The sequence below is a fragment of the Phaethon aethereus genome (assembly GCF_964289735.1).
Source record: "Phaethon aethereus genome assembly, chromosome: 13".
Classification (NCBI taxonomy): Eukaryota; Metazoa; Chordata; class Aves; order Phaethontiformes; family Phaethontidae; genus Phaethon; species Phaethon aethereus.
In genome coordinates, this window is record NC_138589.1 from 5,437,947 (window position 1) to 5,455,650 (window position 17,704).

Consider the following 17,704-nt stretch of genomic DNA (forward strand, 5'->3'; position numbering starts at 1 on the left):
TTTTAATTGCTCAACAGATGTATTTCTTGGTTGTTTTCATCGTGACTGAACTGAGGGTTTAATGTTCATAAGAGCAACAAGAATGCCACCTTCTCCTGGCCATGGGTAATGAAAGTTGCTTGCAGTTACTCAGTTCAAGAGTGTCTCCTGTTGACCACATCGAGAATATATATTAAATACTGCCATGAGAGACTGCTGGTTGAACATGCAGAATGCTGTAACATTCTACTAAGTGTGATTTATTTTTTTTCTTGATTTTCCTTCCTTCCTTTTCATAGAACCAAAGGAACTTGAAGACCAGCCATGATGCTTTAATAGCAAAAGGTGATGAACTAAATTTACAGCTTAAAGAGGAGCGGTTAAAGTGCCTCCATCTTGAAAAAGAATTGCAATCAGTGACTATTTCAAACCGAAGGACAGAGGAGGTGAGATTGTGTTCAAGAGAGATAGAATCTGCTTTAGATAGTACATGTAGATAAGGGAAAAGTTAATGATGGGATACAGTTTAATTGTGCAGCTGTGAATAGACCTTTCAAACACATGTAGAAGACTGACCTGGTAATATGTATACTTTTATCCCATAAAAAAGAAAATCTTGTGGCTGCTGCTAGCATTTCATAGAATCATGAACCGTACCTGGTCCCCATGCACTTAATCATTGCACCAGTGTTTGGACAATATTTGAGGCTAAAGCATAGGAGTTCATGTCAATTCTGATACTAAGCAAGTGGTTTCTTAACCAGAAAAAAATACTACTTGATTTATGGATCACATATTGCTAGTTTTTTAGTATTATTTCAACCTGATTTAGTTACAGTGTAGTGTAGTATTACATCTGATTCAGCAGTTGATTCAGCCACTTCTATTTCTTTGTCTACTGTCTCTCCGAGGCAATTGTTATCACTAACAGTCACCCAGATATAGGGCTAAAAAGTGTTTTATTCCTCATTCTCTTCAATACGTGAGGACTAAGTGTCTACAAACTCTACTTGTTTTTTCTTTCATTTTGTAGCAACTTAAGTTTAGTTTTACCACCTGGTTTACCTGTTTTGAATGTATTTTACGGGAACCGAGTTTACCAAGACTACCTCATAGATATTTCCTCCAAACCTTTAAACTATTGTAATGCATATAGGGTATATCTTCTGGGTTAAAGTATCTTGTATCTTTAAAACCATATCCTGCTTTATTGAGTATTTTGAAAGCAAGGACTTGTTGTTTTAGTAAGGTCAATAAAAAAAATATTTACAGGAACCATTATCTAGCTAATACTAACACTCACTGGAATGAAAGGTATTTTTAATGCTATAGATTTATTTTTTGTTGCATAAGGCAGAATGTGATTAGATACTGTTGTTCAACTGTGACATGTTAGTCTCGGCTTCATATAAACAACATGAAAATGATGGTCTGCGCAAAATGTAAATCCACGTGGTGAAAAAAGGTGTTATCTTGAAGCTTTTAAGAGGCTGTTGTATTAAAAGAACAAATAAAAGCCTGACTATGCCTACAAATTATTAACTAATTGTCTTTACACAGTCATTGTACTTTGCTTTTGTGCTGTGCATTGCTTGAAACTTCCGTCTTCATTTTAGTTACAGGAAAGAATAAATGATCTAGAAAAAGAGAAGGAACTCTTGAAGGAAAACTATGATAAGCTATATAACAGGTAAGCGTTTATGGTGTTCTGTCTGTATTTCATCTGTTCTGTTGAAACAGAGCAGCTTCCATACTTGTTCTAAAACTCTTGAAATAGCAGATTACTTCTTCTAAAAAAATCTAATTAAAAATAAGTAGAAGTCACTTTACTTTGAACATCAATGCAAAAAGTTCTTATTTGAATTTCTAGTAAATTTTTTTTTTAGGGTTATGGTTGAAAGAAGAATGCATCTAGGTAGACATATATTCCTTTGGGTTTATTTGATGTTATTTTACTTTATTTGGGGAAAAGTGGCATTTGAATTTTTTGTGCAAGTTCTTCCAGCACTTCTCAGGGGGACTTATATGAAGTGTGATATTTGACACTTCTCCAGTGTTTATTTTTGAGGGGTGGTTTGTTTTGATAATAGCCATTTCACTTGTACTGGTTCTGCTTGAAGTTTTTGTGTAGGCTCATGTAAATACTTACAAAGGTTCCAATACATAATAAATTGTATAAATTGTATCAGCAGTGCTTACAATGAAAATACATTGCCAGATATGGTTCAGAAATTCTCTGGTACAGAAAAGAAGTAACTGTAGTCAATTGACACAAGCATCTCAAAGGAATGACCTTCAAATGAACTTTTCCTTCCTTGTGAAACCATGTGGTCTTTTACACTGAAGAGGGTTAGAAAATAAGAGAAATCTCCTAGAGCTAATAATTGCCTCAGAAAGTAGATAAAATGCTTGAAGTCTTTTCTCATATCAAAATTTTACATCCTCTTAAAATTTATTTGGTTTGTCAGTGTGATGTCTGTCAAAAAAATGACCAATGAGTAAAGACAATGCGACTGATATCAAAAGCTGTTTATAGTATTTGTACAATATTTAGTATACTTTTTGTACTTTCTATGGTGAAATTAAAATTATAGTAAAAAACTCAGAATAAAAATAGCTTAAAACTTTTTTTTTTTTTTTTTTTTTTTTTTTACATCTGAAATCTGACAGTTGTATAATCACAATATTTAGAGTTTTGTATCGGGGCAGCTGGGCAGTTGTCTCTCACTTAAGTTCATTGTAGATTCCTCCAAAGTCTGTTCATGGTATAAATATTTCTGATTATGATTTTTTTTCTACTCTATCATTATGCAGAGAAATAACTCTTACTAACAAATCAACTTACAATCTTGGCTTATAATTTTCTGTTCTATTTAAATCATAGTGGGATAGCTTAAAAAGATGTTTAACTAGATAAATTTAAATATGGTTCTCTCATAACCCAGTAATCTACAATATGGCTTTTCTTTTCCCTAAAATGAACTGTCTTTTCATATACTCCCATTTAAACTTTGATTCATGTTTCATCATGCCCTGTTACTATATAGGTAACAAGAAATTAGAAAGAGAAATGGATCATTTCCATATAACTACGGTGTAATAGCCAACAACTTCTCCTGTTGCCCATTTGAACAATGCAACTTTACTACAGCTTACCTGTTGCTAGCAGTGGATAGGCCAATGTCCACAGGTGCCAGATAATTAGTAAATATTTATTTCTTTTTTTAATGGAGGAAAAGGGGGTAAACCCATTCTTTGCTAATGTTATTTTTTTGGAAATTCATTTGACGTTGATGGGAATTTTGCCAAAGCCAAAACTGCAGAGCTGGATCTGAAAAGTTTACAAAGAACAAGTATGAATTTGTCAGTTGACTCTTATTATTTAGTCAGTATCCAAGAAAACAATTCATTTGGATAAAAGGTTTGGAGGAATTGTTTTCATATGACCTTGTAATGCAAGTCTAGCAATGCTTAAACTCCCTCCAGAGGAAACAGTGCCAGATGTGGTTGACCATTTATAGTTACCCAGATGGCTCCAACTCCAGTGAAATACAGTAAATGTGAAAGAAATTCTACATGAATTCAAGTAGAAGTAATCTTAAAATTCAAAGGAAGAAAGCAACGGAAGTGGACTCAATTCAAACTGAAGTAAACATTAGCATTATATTCTGCGTTCTAAATTGTTCTTCATTTAAACATCTAAATTCTGAATTACTATCATAGTAACTGTAAGGATTTTTCTGGCAGCATAGTCTTTCAAAAAACTGCAATCATGTGTAGCTACATCTTTATGTGAATTAATTGTACCTAAAGATAATGAATGCACATAGAACCAGATGTGACGGTCATTAAAACATCAAAACATTTTCAGAAGTGTGAAAACTAAGGGTATTTGATATCCTCTCTTGCTAAGATTTATTCTTTCCTTATGGAAGCGAATCAAACTCTGAAGAGTGGTAAATCTAAGCAATTATAGAACACACTGTGTGTCTTCTCTACCTATGCAGCATTATAGAAATGTTTGTGGGTTCCGTGCATTATATTCACTGCACATTGTCTTTGGAATTATAGCAAGGTGAAGTATATATTGCTGTAGGACTTAGAGGCATTGCTTAAGTTTATGCATCCTATAAAAGACAGTCTATCACACTAGAAGATGGTATATGCCTAGAGAACTCTATAATAAGCGAGATAGATATAGTATGAGAGAAAGACAAAATACAGGTAGAACTTTTTATGAAGATCACAAATCAAGAATATAAACTCATGCTATATACTTTAGAGTCTACAATTTGAGCTCTTTTTTTTTGTAATCTAAAGGTCATTCTTCAAATACATTAGATATAAATGCACTTATATGTACTTAAAACCGCTTTATGTGGTCATAGCCATCAAAACAGGCAGTTCTCTTTCAGTCAGCATGTAGAGTCTTCAAAGCTATGTGGGCTGTCCCTTTTGTGATATTTCTTTCTTATTCTCTATGTTTTTTTGGCTGAAGCTTTTGTTACATAGATCTCTGGGAGAGATAGATTGATAAATAGATAGATAGATAGATACCAGAAGATTTTTTTAATACATTTACATATGTGAAAAATAACTTTTTTAATGGTGACCTTCAACAAAGTGAAGAGTTGAGGAACAGACTCTTGTTTAAAAAAAAACTCTACAATTTCTGAGTTTTCACAGCATACAAAAGTCAATGAACTGATTTATGATTGATTAAGATGAAGGACATTTTTCCAGTCAATAAGAATACAAGTATTGAATAATAATAATACAAAGACCATAGTACTCACTGTCTTAATTATATGAAAGCACATTGCATTGCATTGTCTTTTTACCTACTGGGAATTATGCTGTAAATTATATAACATACTTAATTTCGTTTCAATCTGAGTTAAACATTTTGTTGTGGTTTCAGCAGTTCTGGTTCTGTGTCCATGCAATCCTTATTGCACATAGATTGGTAGTTTACAAGTAAATAATGTGTTACAGGCAAAATAGTTATTCTAATTTCTTTGCCCATCTCTGTTTTTTATTTCTTAAAGTAGGAGAAAGATTACTTTATATGTGCTTCTTAATCAGTATCAGAATTGTTGTTTTACAGTATGAGAAAACTGTTGTCACTTTGTGGTCAACATTTCTTTGAAAGGGCAACTGACTTTAGGCTCTGCATGTTTCACAGATTTAAAAGAAATCAGGTGGGTGATCCCAGTTCTCTACATTAAGAGGTTTTGTATGCGGAAAGAATGGTTTTGTCAGTTGTCAGTTGCTGAGGTTTGGAGTTGTGGATTACTCTGGGATAGGCATCTGAATTCCGTTTCTAGTCCCACAAATGTTGCATGCTGCCAACTTTTCTGACTTTGGAGCTCTAAATTAAGGCCAGTTCCTTTGCTCATCCCACAAACTCTTTCATGTTTTTTAACCGCAGCCTGAGAAAGGCGCCTTGGTTTCAACAGCAGCAGACCAGCATATGTTTACTTAATTCCTAAGACATGATGACAGTGGTCTTTGTGCCACTAAAAGCTTTTTTTCTTTATTATTTTCTGTTGAAGCCGATTCCTAAAAGTTTTTCACATGCCGCATGTTTTATTACAGTGTCTTCAGTATGACCCATGAACAGCAATGGATATTAAAGGAACAGCAGCTGAAACTGCAAATTGCTAAACTAGAGACTGCTATCAAATCTGATTTAGCAGACAAAAATGAAATCCTTGACAAGATCAAAGTAGAAAGAGGTATATTTCTGAAATAACTATCATTTTGTCATGATGTGAGATTCTCCTGTGTTGCAGTTCAGGTATATTGCCCAGAAAAGTGTAGTTTCTGTTGTTGGTGATTCCAGAGTTGCCTTTTAAGTGTACATTTGAACAATAGGCTTATGTTATGACTAGCTATTAAGTACCAAAATTGACCCAATACAGGTTACATGCTGTATTAGGATTGTGTAACTCCAGCTGCCTTCATTCTTCATCTGTTGGGTTAATATTTACTCTTTATTCTATATTTGTCCTCTCTTCTACATTGATAATTCTTATGCAAAACAAGACCATCTGACAGTCCCTCTCAAATTATAAATGACTATTTTTATTTTATTTACTGTACAAAGTTACATGAAGCCTGTATAGGCCCTTGAAGATGGTTGACTGTCTTTCAACTTTGTGTATTCGTAATTTTTTAATATTCTCAGTATATGCTAATTTTTATTTACAGCTATGTACATTTACAATAATACAGTTCTCTTCTATCTACTGGACAGATTATTTCATATGTCTTTTTCCCATGCCGTAGGACAACTTCTTAGTGGATCTTTAAGACCTTGCAATATTTTCTTTTTTTTTTTTTTTTAATCTCAATACCGTGATATATTGTGGCAGCATGAAGTTTACAAATAAGAGCACTGGCAGGAAGTAAACTAAATGTTTTTAGACTTGATGCTTCAAATTTTTAAAAGATGTATTTCTGTGAACAACCTAATAGAATCGAGTGGGCCAACTTGTGAATAATTCTTATGATTATTGCTTGAGTTCAGCATGTGCTTACTATTAAGATTCTGAGTAGCTCTACTGACTTCAAATACCAGCTGAAATATTTAAACATTTTATTTGACCACAGCAAGTGTTTGCAAAATTAGCCTTAAGTGATACTGAAATAAATAAAATGCCTTAAGCTACAAAAATATGAAGTTATGACATATTGACAGTGGCAGTTGTTAATGAGAGTTTGATTTATGCAATGCAAATCTTAAAGTGGTATCAAAAGCATGAAAATGTTATAGGCCATACTATTGTTTGTTTAAGATGAATGTGGAAAATCAGGCAACAGCTTCCATCTTATATCCTTCCTACAGGCGTTATTATTAAGTGGTAAGTCTTTACCACCCCTTCCCCAGATTGGGACTTAATAGTTTGTTGTACTCTTAAACCTGATCACCACGTCACTACAATTCTGTTGAAATTTCTGTTGAATTGAACTTGCTGCAGCTTAAGTAGATGCTGTAATATCCTTTAAGGCCTATGTAGCTTGGATTTTATTACAGAACTTAGGCAGTATAAGTGCAGTAGAAATAGTGTCTTGTCTACTCTTTGTAGTTTGGCATATGAATCTTTTTTCAAAACTTCTTTTCCAGGACCAAGAAAGATGTTAAAATAAACGAAGTTTTAAAAATTCTTAATGCTACAGGAGACTAACATCATCTTGCCTTTTTCCATGTCCTCCTTCAGTATTTCTCTTTTAGAGTGATCATATAATCTGGATCTAAATTTTTTAATCGTATTTTTCTGTCCATTTACACAGAAAACAGAATAACTTATTTCACATTGTGACTATGTTTGCTGCTTTTTTTTTTTTTTTTTTTTTTTTGAATATGGTATTTGCAGATGCTTTATCACACTTCCCCGGCCCCGTTTCCCTTAGGCATTTATTCTTGTGTTTCTTGTCTTTTCAATATCTCTCAGATTCTCAGCAATAAATTACAAAAGCTCTTTGGTTCATGTTCATTGTATCTTCCTGACAGTATTGTTTCATGCAAGTCCCAAAAGGGTGAAATAAGCTAATATAAAATCTAAGTTGAAACAATTACTATAGCAAAGATTGGTGTCACTTATCTCATAAATTCATACAGTGTATCTCTTTACCTGCTAATATTTATGTCAATAATTTTTATTTTTCATTAATACAATCTAATTTATTGCTGCATTTGTTGTTCATAGTACTGTTTTACACAGAGCACACTATTTACTAACTGAAGTTTTTTTACATCTGTTTTAATGGACAAATATTTATTCTGTGTCAGTAACAGCTGACATGTAATATATACAAGTAAAAATGATATTTCACTCCCTAAATATTTTTTTGTCTATAAAACTGCCACAAAAAAATCAGCATAAATGCTGTTCCAGTTTTATTCCATGGGCTAACAAAGACGACAATCCTGTTGTCCTAAACTGGACCTAGACAAATAGAGGGTTTGGCAAGGATAAATGCTGTTGTACACGATAATAGGTAGATGACAGGATAGTAAGCAAAATAGGTCTCGGTTGTCTTGGAAGTATGTGCTTTTTCATCTTTTTTAGTCAGGCTTTTGCTGATTAAAATGCTAATTATTTTCATGTTTTGCGAATATGTAAAAATATTTAATATGGAAGGCACCTGTGCAAGTTTATTCAAATGCTGATTTTTAATGGGATCGCATATATTGGCACAATGTGTATCTTGATTATGGCTGAGAAGAGTACTGTTGCACAGTGCCTTAGGTGTCTTGTAAGGCCCTTACCAACGCAGAGGGCTGTCCGCAGCTCTGTAGTCTGCTTCCACTCGTGGCTCTGTAGCCTTTTATGCAAGCTGCTGTGGCAGTGTTTTTCCCTCTTTCTTCTGCTGTTACTGTCTAGCCTTGCAGCTGAAAACACTGATCTTGTTGTGATGATGTGTTCTTGTGGGATGCGGTCACCAATGGTGCTGTTGCAGTTTTTGGGTTAAATTAGGGGAAGCAAGCTAAGCAGCAGCCAGCATGCCGCACCAATGCCAATCGAAGTGCGCTCCAAACAGTGCTGATAGTATTATAAGTGGAAACAACCAATAGAGAGTTTGAGTGGTTCCTGATGAAAACCAGTGTAGTTATATGGGAAAACTGAATGGCAGGACCCTCCTGTTGCTTCTGTTCCCTAAAGGCTATTGCAGAAATATTCCCTTTCTTCCTGCCTCTTTCCCAGCATGTCTTGCATTTTTATCTTTGGTTGGGATCCTAGAAACACAGCCTGTTGAGAATCTGAAGAGGCAACATGCCCACTAAGGTAGACTGAGCTTTGCTATTGACAGATTGGCCCACTTCAGTACAACAAGTTGTTGAAATTGCCTCAATTTGAACAAAAGCTTGTTTCCTTTCTATATACTATTCACAGTTTTGAAGTTAACTTTTTAAGCAGCAAGTATGAATGAATATTAAAAATGTGTGCAAAAACTTCACTGGGGTTCATGTCAAAAAAGAGTGGATTGAGCTTGCTAGTCTTGTCAGACAATTCAACACAATGAGATGGAAGTACTTGAGGAGGGATATCTTGTGTCCTTATTCCTGGAGAACTGCCAGCTCAGATCTCAGTTTATATTGTAGGGAAAAGAAACAACATGAGCACGAGGAGCCCTTTTTCTCTGTGGGATATCTCCCAACAGATATAGGTCTTTCGGGTATATTATTTGGGAGAGTCCAGAAGACTCAATTGCTGCTAAGTGTTTCACCATCTTTTATGATGGCCTGCCTTCTCTGCCCATTCAAAAAGCTGATTTTCATTGTTTTCTTATTTGCTTTCTAATTTTTAGCCCTTAGTGTTTCAAATTATATTTTCTTCTCAGTTGTACAAATGCATTACATTTTCATCACAACTGCAGAGAATTAAAACCTTACTGGTTATTATGTGTTTGAATTGAAAGTGACTCTTGTTGCATCCCAACACATGTATAAGTCAGGCTATTCTGTATAGGAGTAATGGCATTACAGTTGATTCATTTTTAGTGAAGATGTCATTTGATATATAAACTCTGCAAAGTTACAGCTAACCTGATGTCAATTTTTGAAGCATTTCAAACCCCTTGAGACTAGCATCTCAGCCACATGTTTCCTGCTCAGTTCGAGCCTCTAAACTGAAAAGCTGTTCCCTAAAAATAGCTAAGTTGTGCATCATGCCCTGAGGGTCAACAGAAAAGATTCCAGCATTAAAAAGATATTGTGGACTATTGCGTTGAAAGCAGTAGAATATACTGTAAACTAAGTATGTAATGTTTTACCAGTCAACTCCCACGAGTGCAGATGGGAATTACAAAGGCTAATACTTGCACGTCAGGTTGACAGTTAACATTTATATCATTCTGACTGAAAATATGAACTCGTAGTATTTAAGGACATGGTATGAGAATATTACTTTGTGACTTTCAAAAAACAAGAAAAAATGGAACAAGAAGAAACATCGTTATCAAGAGAATAAGGAGTTTGGCCACGGGAGGAGAGTGAGAGAGTGCTTTTGTTCCTTAGAAACCTCAGTGATTTTGAGAAAGGCTTGCTTTTAATGCTTTTCCATGTGAAAGAAGGTATGTTGTAATAACTAAATTATTTCATCTAATCCTTAAATTTTTTGTCACATCTTATTGAGAAATCATTGTGGATGTAGCTATGCATTAGTGGGTATTTGTGCAATATCTGTGTAACTTTCTGCTGATAAGTTTAATGGTGTTTAGTCATTCCCACTGACAGGGTTTTATAACCTCTCTATTCCTCTCTTCCTTCCCTTTCCCCAAAACAGAAAGCTGAACTTAGTTTGGTATATTTTTCTGTTTAGAAATACACAAAGTGTAGATTTTTGATGCTATAAGTTCTCTTTTAATGAAAGTGAGAATGTTTGGCTTTTTTTAATCCATACACCTATACCACACCAAAGAGGAGTAGTTTTCTATCCCTCACTTTTTGTTTGTTAATACCAAAGATTTCCCTATACAAAATAAATTAGCTTCTACGTTTTAAAAGGAAATTTTCATGCATAAGTTAGCATGAAAAAACAAGTTTATAATATTGATAATTATGTTGAATTAAGTAGAATATTTTGTTCTTTTTCTTCATTAAGACCAAAAGGAAAAGCTGATGCAAGAGAACAAAGACCTGCAGTTATGCTACCTGGAACATAAGCAACAACTAGATGAACTGAAAAATCACATGGAGTTTTTGACCAAGGTGAACTCTATTTCTCTTTAGAGTATGAGCAAAAAACACTATTCTATGTTTTATGCATATTGTAAATGCTTCTTGAAAGTAAAAGAATACAGAAATATAACTGTTTACTTATTCATGATACCAAGCAAAATGTCACGTCTACTGAGAATGCATCTTGTTATTCTGAATGTATTCCGTCGATATTCATTCACGTCTGATAACACCTTTTCATTAAGTATTTCTGTTTCAGGAAAGTGATATTGATGTGGCAGAACTCAGTGAAGCCCTCTTGCTTATAAAGGTAACTTACAAAGAACGAGCATATGGGAGTTGGAACAAAATTATCTTTAAGGTCTGTTCCAACCTAGACAATTCTATGATTCTATATATGTTGCATTTATTCTTTTTTTTCTATCTTCTTTTTTTTTTTTTTTTAATCCATTGGCTGACTGTTACATGTTTTCTACACAATGCCTGGGATTTTCAAGGGCTGAATTATTTGTGCATCTTTTACTAGTTGATGCTTCAAGCTCGTCTATGTGTTTTGTCATTCTTCAGTTACAGTGAAACAGAAGGGAAGATGAAAAAATTGCCAGGATGAAATCTAGGGTTATGCAGATAATTCATTATAACATCAAAAGTGAATTAGCCCAGATTCACAAGCATTTAAAAAAAACCAAACCACCTTACTTTTTCTTAGTTAAATGATTTCTCATGCCATTTTGTTCTTTCTATAGTATTTCTTAAAAAACACATTTGTTTATTAATTTGGTAATTTATGGGTACTTTAAGCATTGGAAGTTCTGAAATGCGATACAGCAATGCTTAGCATCTTGTCTTTGTTAAAAAAGAAAACCAAAAAAGCCAGAAATGTTCTATTTTTTCTTTTGCACATAAGTTGTAATTTTATTGTTTACAGCAAAATTGAAAATGAAGTAGGGGTGGTGGGAAGAAATCAGTAAAAAAGTAAGCTTGCATGAAGTTTCCACTGTTCCAGTGACTTATGTTTTATTTTCTTGGGGAATTGTTTACTGTAAATAGAATCTTTTTCTGCTACTGAAATGCAAATGATAATTCTATACTGATTAAAAAAAAGAAAGCAAAAACCAAACCAAAACAAAAACCCCTAGATGAAAATTAAAATCCCAGTATTAATAACAGAAGCAATGTAGACTTGAGAATAATAATTCAGGTTTTGTACATTCACTGAAGCAAAATTATTAATTATGTGAAAGGCAAATATATTAAGGGTTTTGTATTTTCATTGGATAGACAAGAGTGATTGCTTCTGAATATCTCATACATTGTAATTGGTTCTTGAAAATCACGAGATTACATTACGGAATACAATCCTGACACTTAGTGGTCTACCTCATTCCTGATTTTTGTGTTACCACATGCTCAAAATTTACAAAGTTACGCTTACTGTCTCACTGTTGTTCTAAAATTATACCCCAGTGTTACACTTAACCAGGCACAAATACATCCAAATATTTTGCAAAAGTTTCTTCTAGTAATTTTTCAAATTTGCTCCAGGTTCGAAAGCAGCAGAAGAATGGGGACCTTATGTTTTTGGAAAAAGTGAAAGGTGATAGCCATAAAGATTCAGAACACTCCATGCGGGAGCTGCAATTAGCACATGCAGAAACAGTGCAAGAACTTGAAAAGACAAGGAATATGTTAATTGTGCAGCACAAAATTAACAAAGATTACCAGGTACTAAACTCTACTCACAATGGAAAATAACCTGATGATAACTTTTTAACATTTGTAGCAATAGAGACTTGCAAATTCAGCAACAAAGTCAGCCTGTTTGTAGGTAACCTAGCACAAGATTTGCTGTTGTTGAAAGTATTGTTTAAAAAGCATGAGATCCAAATTACTACAGCTTTAGTCTTTAACTCACACTGATCAAAGCCCTCAAACCATGCCTTCTTGGATTATCTCTGAGCTCTTACCATGTCCTCACAGAAAAAATAGTAACAGTACTTATCAAATAAGCTTTCTTTTCCACAACGCTCTGCTTTTACTTTCTTGTGCTGGATTATTGCAGATCATATTTTGACTTTTCATTCAATTAATCTAAGTTTAAAATAGCAAAATCATTAAAGAAACTATTAGGAACATTGTCCTGAAATAATAGCTAGTCTGTTTTTCTTAATCATGTTTTTATATTTTGCTGAAGTTCAAACTAATTGCTGTATTGCTGAATTAAAAATGGATGCTCTCTTTGTGTACTCTAAATGTTCTTTCCTCAAATCTGTGTTTTAATTTGTAGCCAAAAGCAAGCATGTGCATCATCAGTGCAGACAAGCCTCAAAAGTCCTTTTTACATGCAAATTTTTTTCAGACTGAAGTAGAAGCAGTGACACAAAAGATGGAAAGTCTACAGAAAGACTATGAGTTAAAACTGGAACAGTATGCCCATCTTCTTGATATTAGAGCTGCACGCATCAGAAAACTAGAAGGTATTTTTATATATATTTTTATATATATATATATATAACAATTTTCATTTTTTGTCTCCAAGTTGCAGCCCATGTCCTAAAGGACTGCATGATGATTTATGTCCTAATTCTGTAAGCATGTATTTCAGTTTCTTCATTTGCCACTGGTTACTGTGAGGCCGGGCAACTGTAAAGGGCTTTGCTGATAGGTCTGCCCGCTTGACATATTACAGCGGTTAAAGTCAAATGTATTCTTTCTTTCCCTGGCAAATTTAGTTCAACCCTATGAAAATATGTATCTTAAGTCTCTGCTACATTTGTGTAGTGATACTTATTTTGATCATTGCATAAAACTTCTGAATTTTTGCTTGTTAACTCCCTTGTAATCTGTTATTAATTGTTAGGGACCTGTGTCTATTCTTATTTTGGAGGTATTCTTGATTGTTGTCAGTGTGCTAAATGACCAGTAGATGTATGATTTTTAAATGTGTGATTTCTTTTTGTTAATGCCTTTAAGAAAGTAACATTGTTAATGTAATTGAATTATGCTTTTTTCCTCTCTACTCAGTCATTAATTATATTTGATTTTTAAACAAGATGGTCATATTGTAGTTCTATTTTATTTTACTTTACTTTATTTGTTGCAGCCCAACTAAGAGATATTGTCTATGGTACAAAACCACATAAATCCAGACCAGAAATATTGCCAGGTGATCCAGTGGGTGAATTTGATGAAACTTTACATTTAGAAAGAGGAGAGAACCTTTTTGAAATTCATATCAGCAAAGTGACCTTCTCTTCTGGAGCTACGCACGCTTTTGGTGACCATGAACCTGCAACTTTTTGTACTTATGCATTCTATGACTTTGAACTTCAGACAACCCCAGTAGTTTATGGGCATACACCATCATATGACTTCACTTCTCAGTATCTTGTGCAGGCTGATGACTGCTTCTTGCACTATGTACAGCAAAACAGTATCACACTTGAGGTTCATCATGCATATGGCACAGATTATGAAACAGTTGCTGCATGTCAACTGAAGCTCCATGAGATCTTGGGAAACAATGGGAAGATCTACAGCACAGCAAATTTAGTTGGTAATTAAGATAGCAAAAAGTATTCTCTTTGATGCAGCATTGTAAGTGACAATTAAGTAATGTGTATTTGGCCTACAATGAATTAATGTATTGCTATTTCAAAAGGGGAAAAAAAAAAAGCTTTACACAACATGGTATTTCCTGTTGGATGTGCAGCATGTCCCAGTGATTCTACTGCCAGTTGTGGGAGAGGTCTAACAGGTGCAGTTTTGCCAATAATGGCTGAGGACAAAGGTGGAATTAATAGAGAGATCCTGAAGTACGTGACTTTAGAAGTATGTGACGTGCTGGAAATTACATTAGAGAATCTTGTCTGAAAATAGCAAGTGATTCTTTGTCTTGTATAAAGGTTACTTCGAAATGTTACTACTAGACATGTAAAGAAATTTAATAAAAGATAATATCACCTCACTCAACAGAATTATACAAAAACAGCATGGAGAAAAGTAGTTAGTAGAATAGTGTAGTACTATTCTACTACTTGAGTGCATCATAGTACTACTCATATGTTAGAATTTCTCTGTGAATACTGTAGAGAAGTTATTTTAAGATAAGACTGACATTCTTTTTCATTTTGCTTTATTATTTTATATATAGTTAAATGTGTTTTAGTAATTTAATGCAAGTTTCTTTCATCCTCTGAGACTGATACAAGGGGGCCGTACTTCAGCTGTGAAACATACAGTGATTTCAGTGAAGTCTTGTAATATATTTAAATGAAATAAGTCTACTTTTGCTTATGCAATTTCTCTGTTTGGCAGAATATACATTAAAACCAAAAACATTTCTGCATTATAAGACCGTCAAACATCAGGGCTTTGTATCTGGCCCAGTGTCATAAATATATATCCCCTCATTCCTTATCAATAAATAAAGGGAAAATGGTTACAGTGGTTGTAATTTAAACTGGTAAGCCAGAGGTCTTCATATAGTAGTCGCAAGGCATCAAAAAGGTGCAAATGATGGTGATGATAGGTAATAATATTTTGTGTAGTAGCATAATCTATGGGGGAGTTGGTTTAGGTTTTGTGCATTTTTTCCTTTTAATTTAATTCATTGTTAAAAATAATTTTAAGATATCCCAGACAAGCCTTTTTTAAGAAGTACTTAATACTCCGTGCTGCTTACTTTTTCTTTTGAAAGTATTTTGTCAGATCAGTATATTCAGAGACCCTTAACTGCTTCCTTTTGTCAAAAATCTGGTTTAATAAGCCATTGTAAGTGGTATTTTTGCCAGTAATTTAATCTGCATACCACTTTATGGGACATTTCCAACTGTTGACATACAAAACTGTCCTAAGATTTATTTGTTTTAAAGAGATTAAAATAATGAACTTCACTCTATAGATTGGACAGTAAAGGATGCAGATTACAATATGAAAAAATAGTCATGTTTTGGATCATACATGTGGAGCCAGAGGAGTTGTTTCTGTTTCTAACAGGAACTGCACATCTCGTGTCACAAATGCTGTCATCATGCATAGTCACAAGATAACTAATGTTTCATTTGTGGTGTTTCCTAGCTTTTGACTTCAATATATTAATGTTGAAAAGAAAATTAATGCAATCCCCTATGTATTTATTCCGAAGGAGTCAAAGGAAAAATTCAAAATTATGGTACCGTAGAATACTGGATCAGATTACGAGTTCCTATGGATCAAGCTATTAGTCTCTACAAAGAGAGGTCAAAGGCTCTGGGGTATATAACATCCAATTTTAGGAAATGTGAACAACCATCCCAGGTATGTTTGCGTTTGTACTGCATAGTTTTGGTAGAATCAACTGTTGAAAATTACTTTTTCAGTTCAAATAGCTTACTTAAAGTCTTGATATGTTCAAGGTTAAAGTTAAAGGTTCTTGAACTGGAAAATACCTTTTGCACTTGAATGTTTTTCATATAAAGAGATGAAGAACCAGTTGAATTATAGCTTTTCTGAAGGGACAAAGTCTTAAACTTCAGGTATTTGTTTTTGCTGAAATTGTCACTAGAATATTTGAAATTATTATACTTAATTTTCTTAACATCAAAGTGCCAGATTTTGTTAAAATTTTGTTCTATTAACATTTTGTTCTAGTACCATATTCAGGAATGTTAAACCAACTGGGTGTCAGAACAGTACAACAGCTGAAGTGGTTGTTCAGAAAGGTCTCAAAGTTCTTAATGCTTGAGTATTATGAGATTGAGATTATTTCTTCTTTTTTTCTTTTTTTTTCCTTTTTTCTTTTTTTTTCCCTTTTTGTTTTAGCTGAACAATGAAGAGAATTTTGACTATATAATGCACTGTGTAATCATATTTAAGTAAGGGTCATAAAAAAATGGACTTTCAGACATCTTCAGCAATTGTTTAAGAAAAAACAATTAGGTTGAAATGTATAAATTAAAACATTTTAGTATTTCTAACAGGCATTTTTTTTTATCTATAGCTGTTTAAATTACTCTAAGTCTGGAGTAACTTTAATGTTTTATATTATTCCATAATGTAAATTTTATTATACCAGAATCTCAATGGATTCCATGATGTAATCTCAGAAGTATGTTTAGTGTATGAATTCTATTAAAGGTCAGTGTGGGCATTTTCAGAATAACTTCGTGTTTGATAACATTGTAACATTTGCTTTAAATCTGATTTTTTAAAAGAATCAAAGGTATTTTTAACTAACTCTCAAAATCTGGCCATTGTTAAATGCCAAAATCTGTTATTTCGTTTTCTGTATTTTTTTTTATGTTATTTCTAGCTGTGTTACCAATTCAAACACAGTTGAAAGGTAAGGCATGTGGAACAGAGCATTTTGTTGTAATTATTGTAAAATTGCAAATTCAAACATGGCAACTGAAATATACTGATTATATGGGAGAAAATAAAACAGGAACAATGGCAGAAATGAAGAACAGCTTCTACAGAGCTGTTTGAACCACCACAGTTTTCAGAACTGTTTTCATGGCAGACACTAAATGTCCTATAGCTATAGCAGATGGTTACATTATGTTAAGGGTTCTGTCGATCTGCAGCTGCAAAAGTAGCTTCAGTTGTGCGTTACAAAATTTAAGCTTTCAGTAGTTAAACATACATATAAAATTTTCTGTCCTGTATAGTGGCAGAAATCATGGAGACATGAACTGTGCATAAACTGCTATAATGTTTTTTCCAGTTCTGTATGTAGCCAGAAATAGTAGTCCTGAGGTTGCATATTAAGGACTTCGTGTTTGGTTTTCTTATTAACTATTTCAGTGTGGATGATTTAGTCAAAATACTTACATTATGTCACACAAAATCAAGTTGATACATATTTCTCCATATACCAGAAGGCAGAACTCTTGCTTTCACAAGCAAGAAAATTATGTACAAGTAAGAAAATATCTGTGACATACTACAGTAAAAAGTTAAAACCTTTTGAGATCAATATAGATGGGGATTACTCATTTAAGATAGTCATGTTCTTTATTTTCTTCTTATTCTTTAATTTTTATTAAAATGAATTTC

The 17,704-nt window shown here is 33.5% G+C and overlaps 1 protein-coding gene across 3 annotated transcripts in view; it reads left to right on the forward strand.

Annotated features, from left to right (window-relative positions):
• The window catches only part of RPGRIP1L (RPGRIP1 like), a gene marked incomplete at both ends in the record, with an annotated part of 70,648 nt that overhangs the window by 18,352 nt on the left and 34,592 nt on the right, over window positions 1-17,704 (forward strand). For 2 of the 3 annotated variants that reach the window (XM_082005775.1, XM_082005776.1), the window contains 9 exons: window positions 279-425; window positions 1,596-1,669; window positions 5,578-5,717; window positions 10,590-10,696; window positions 10,926-10,976; window positions 12,212-12,391; window positions 13,026-13,143; window positions 13,770-14,222; window positions 15,813-15,964. In XM_082005775.1, coding sequence (XP_081861901.1) covers window positions 279-425; window positions 1,596-1,669; window positions 5,578-5,717; window positions 10,590-10,696; window positions 10,926-10,976; window positions 12,212-12,391; window positions 13,026-13,143; window positions 13,770-14,222; window positions 15,813-15,964 — 1,422 coding nt within the window. The remainder of the gene's footprint in view (window positions 1-278; window positions 426-1,595; window positions 1,670-5,577; window positions 5,718-10,589; window positions 10,697-10,925; window positions 10,977-12,211; window positions 12,392-13,025; window positions 13,144-13,769; window positions 14,223-15,812; window positions 15,965-17,704) is intronic. The other variant, XM_082005777.1, reaches the window with a different exon arrangement.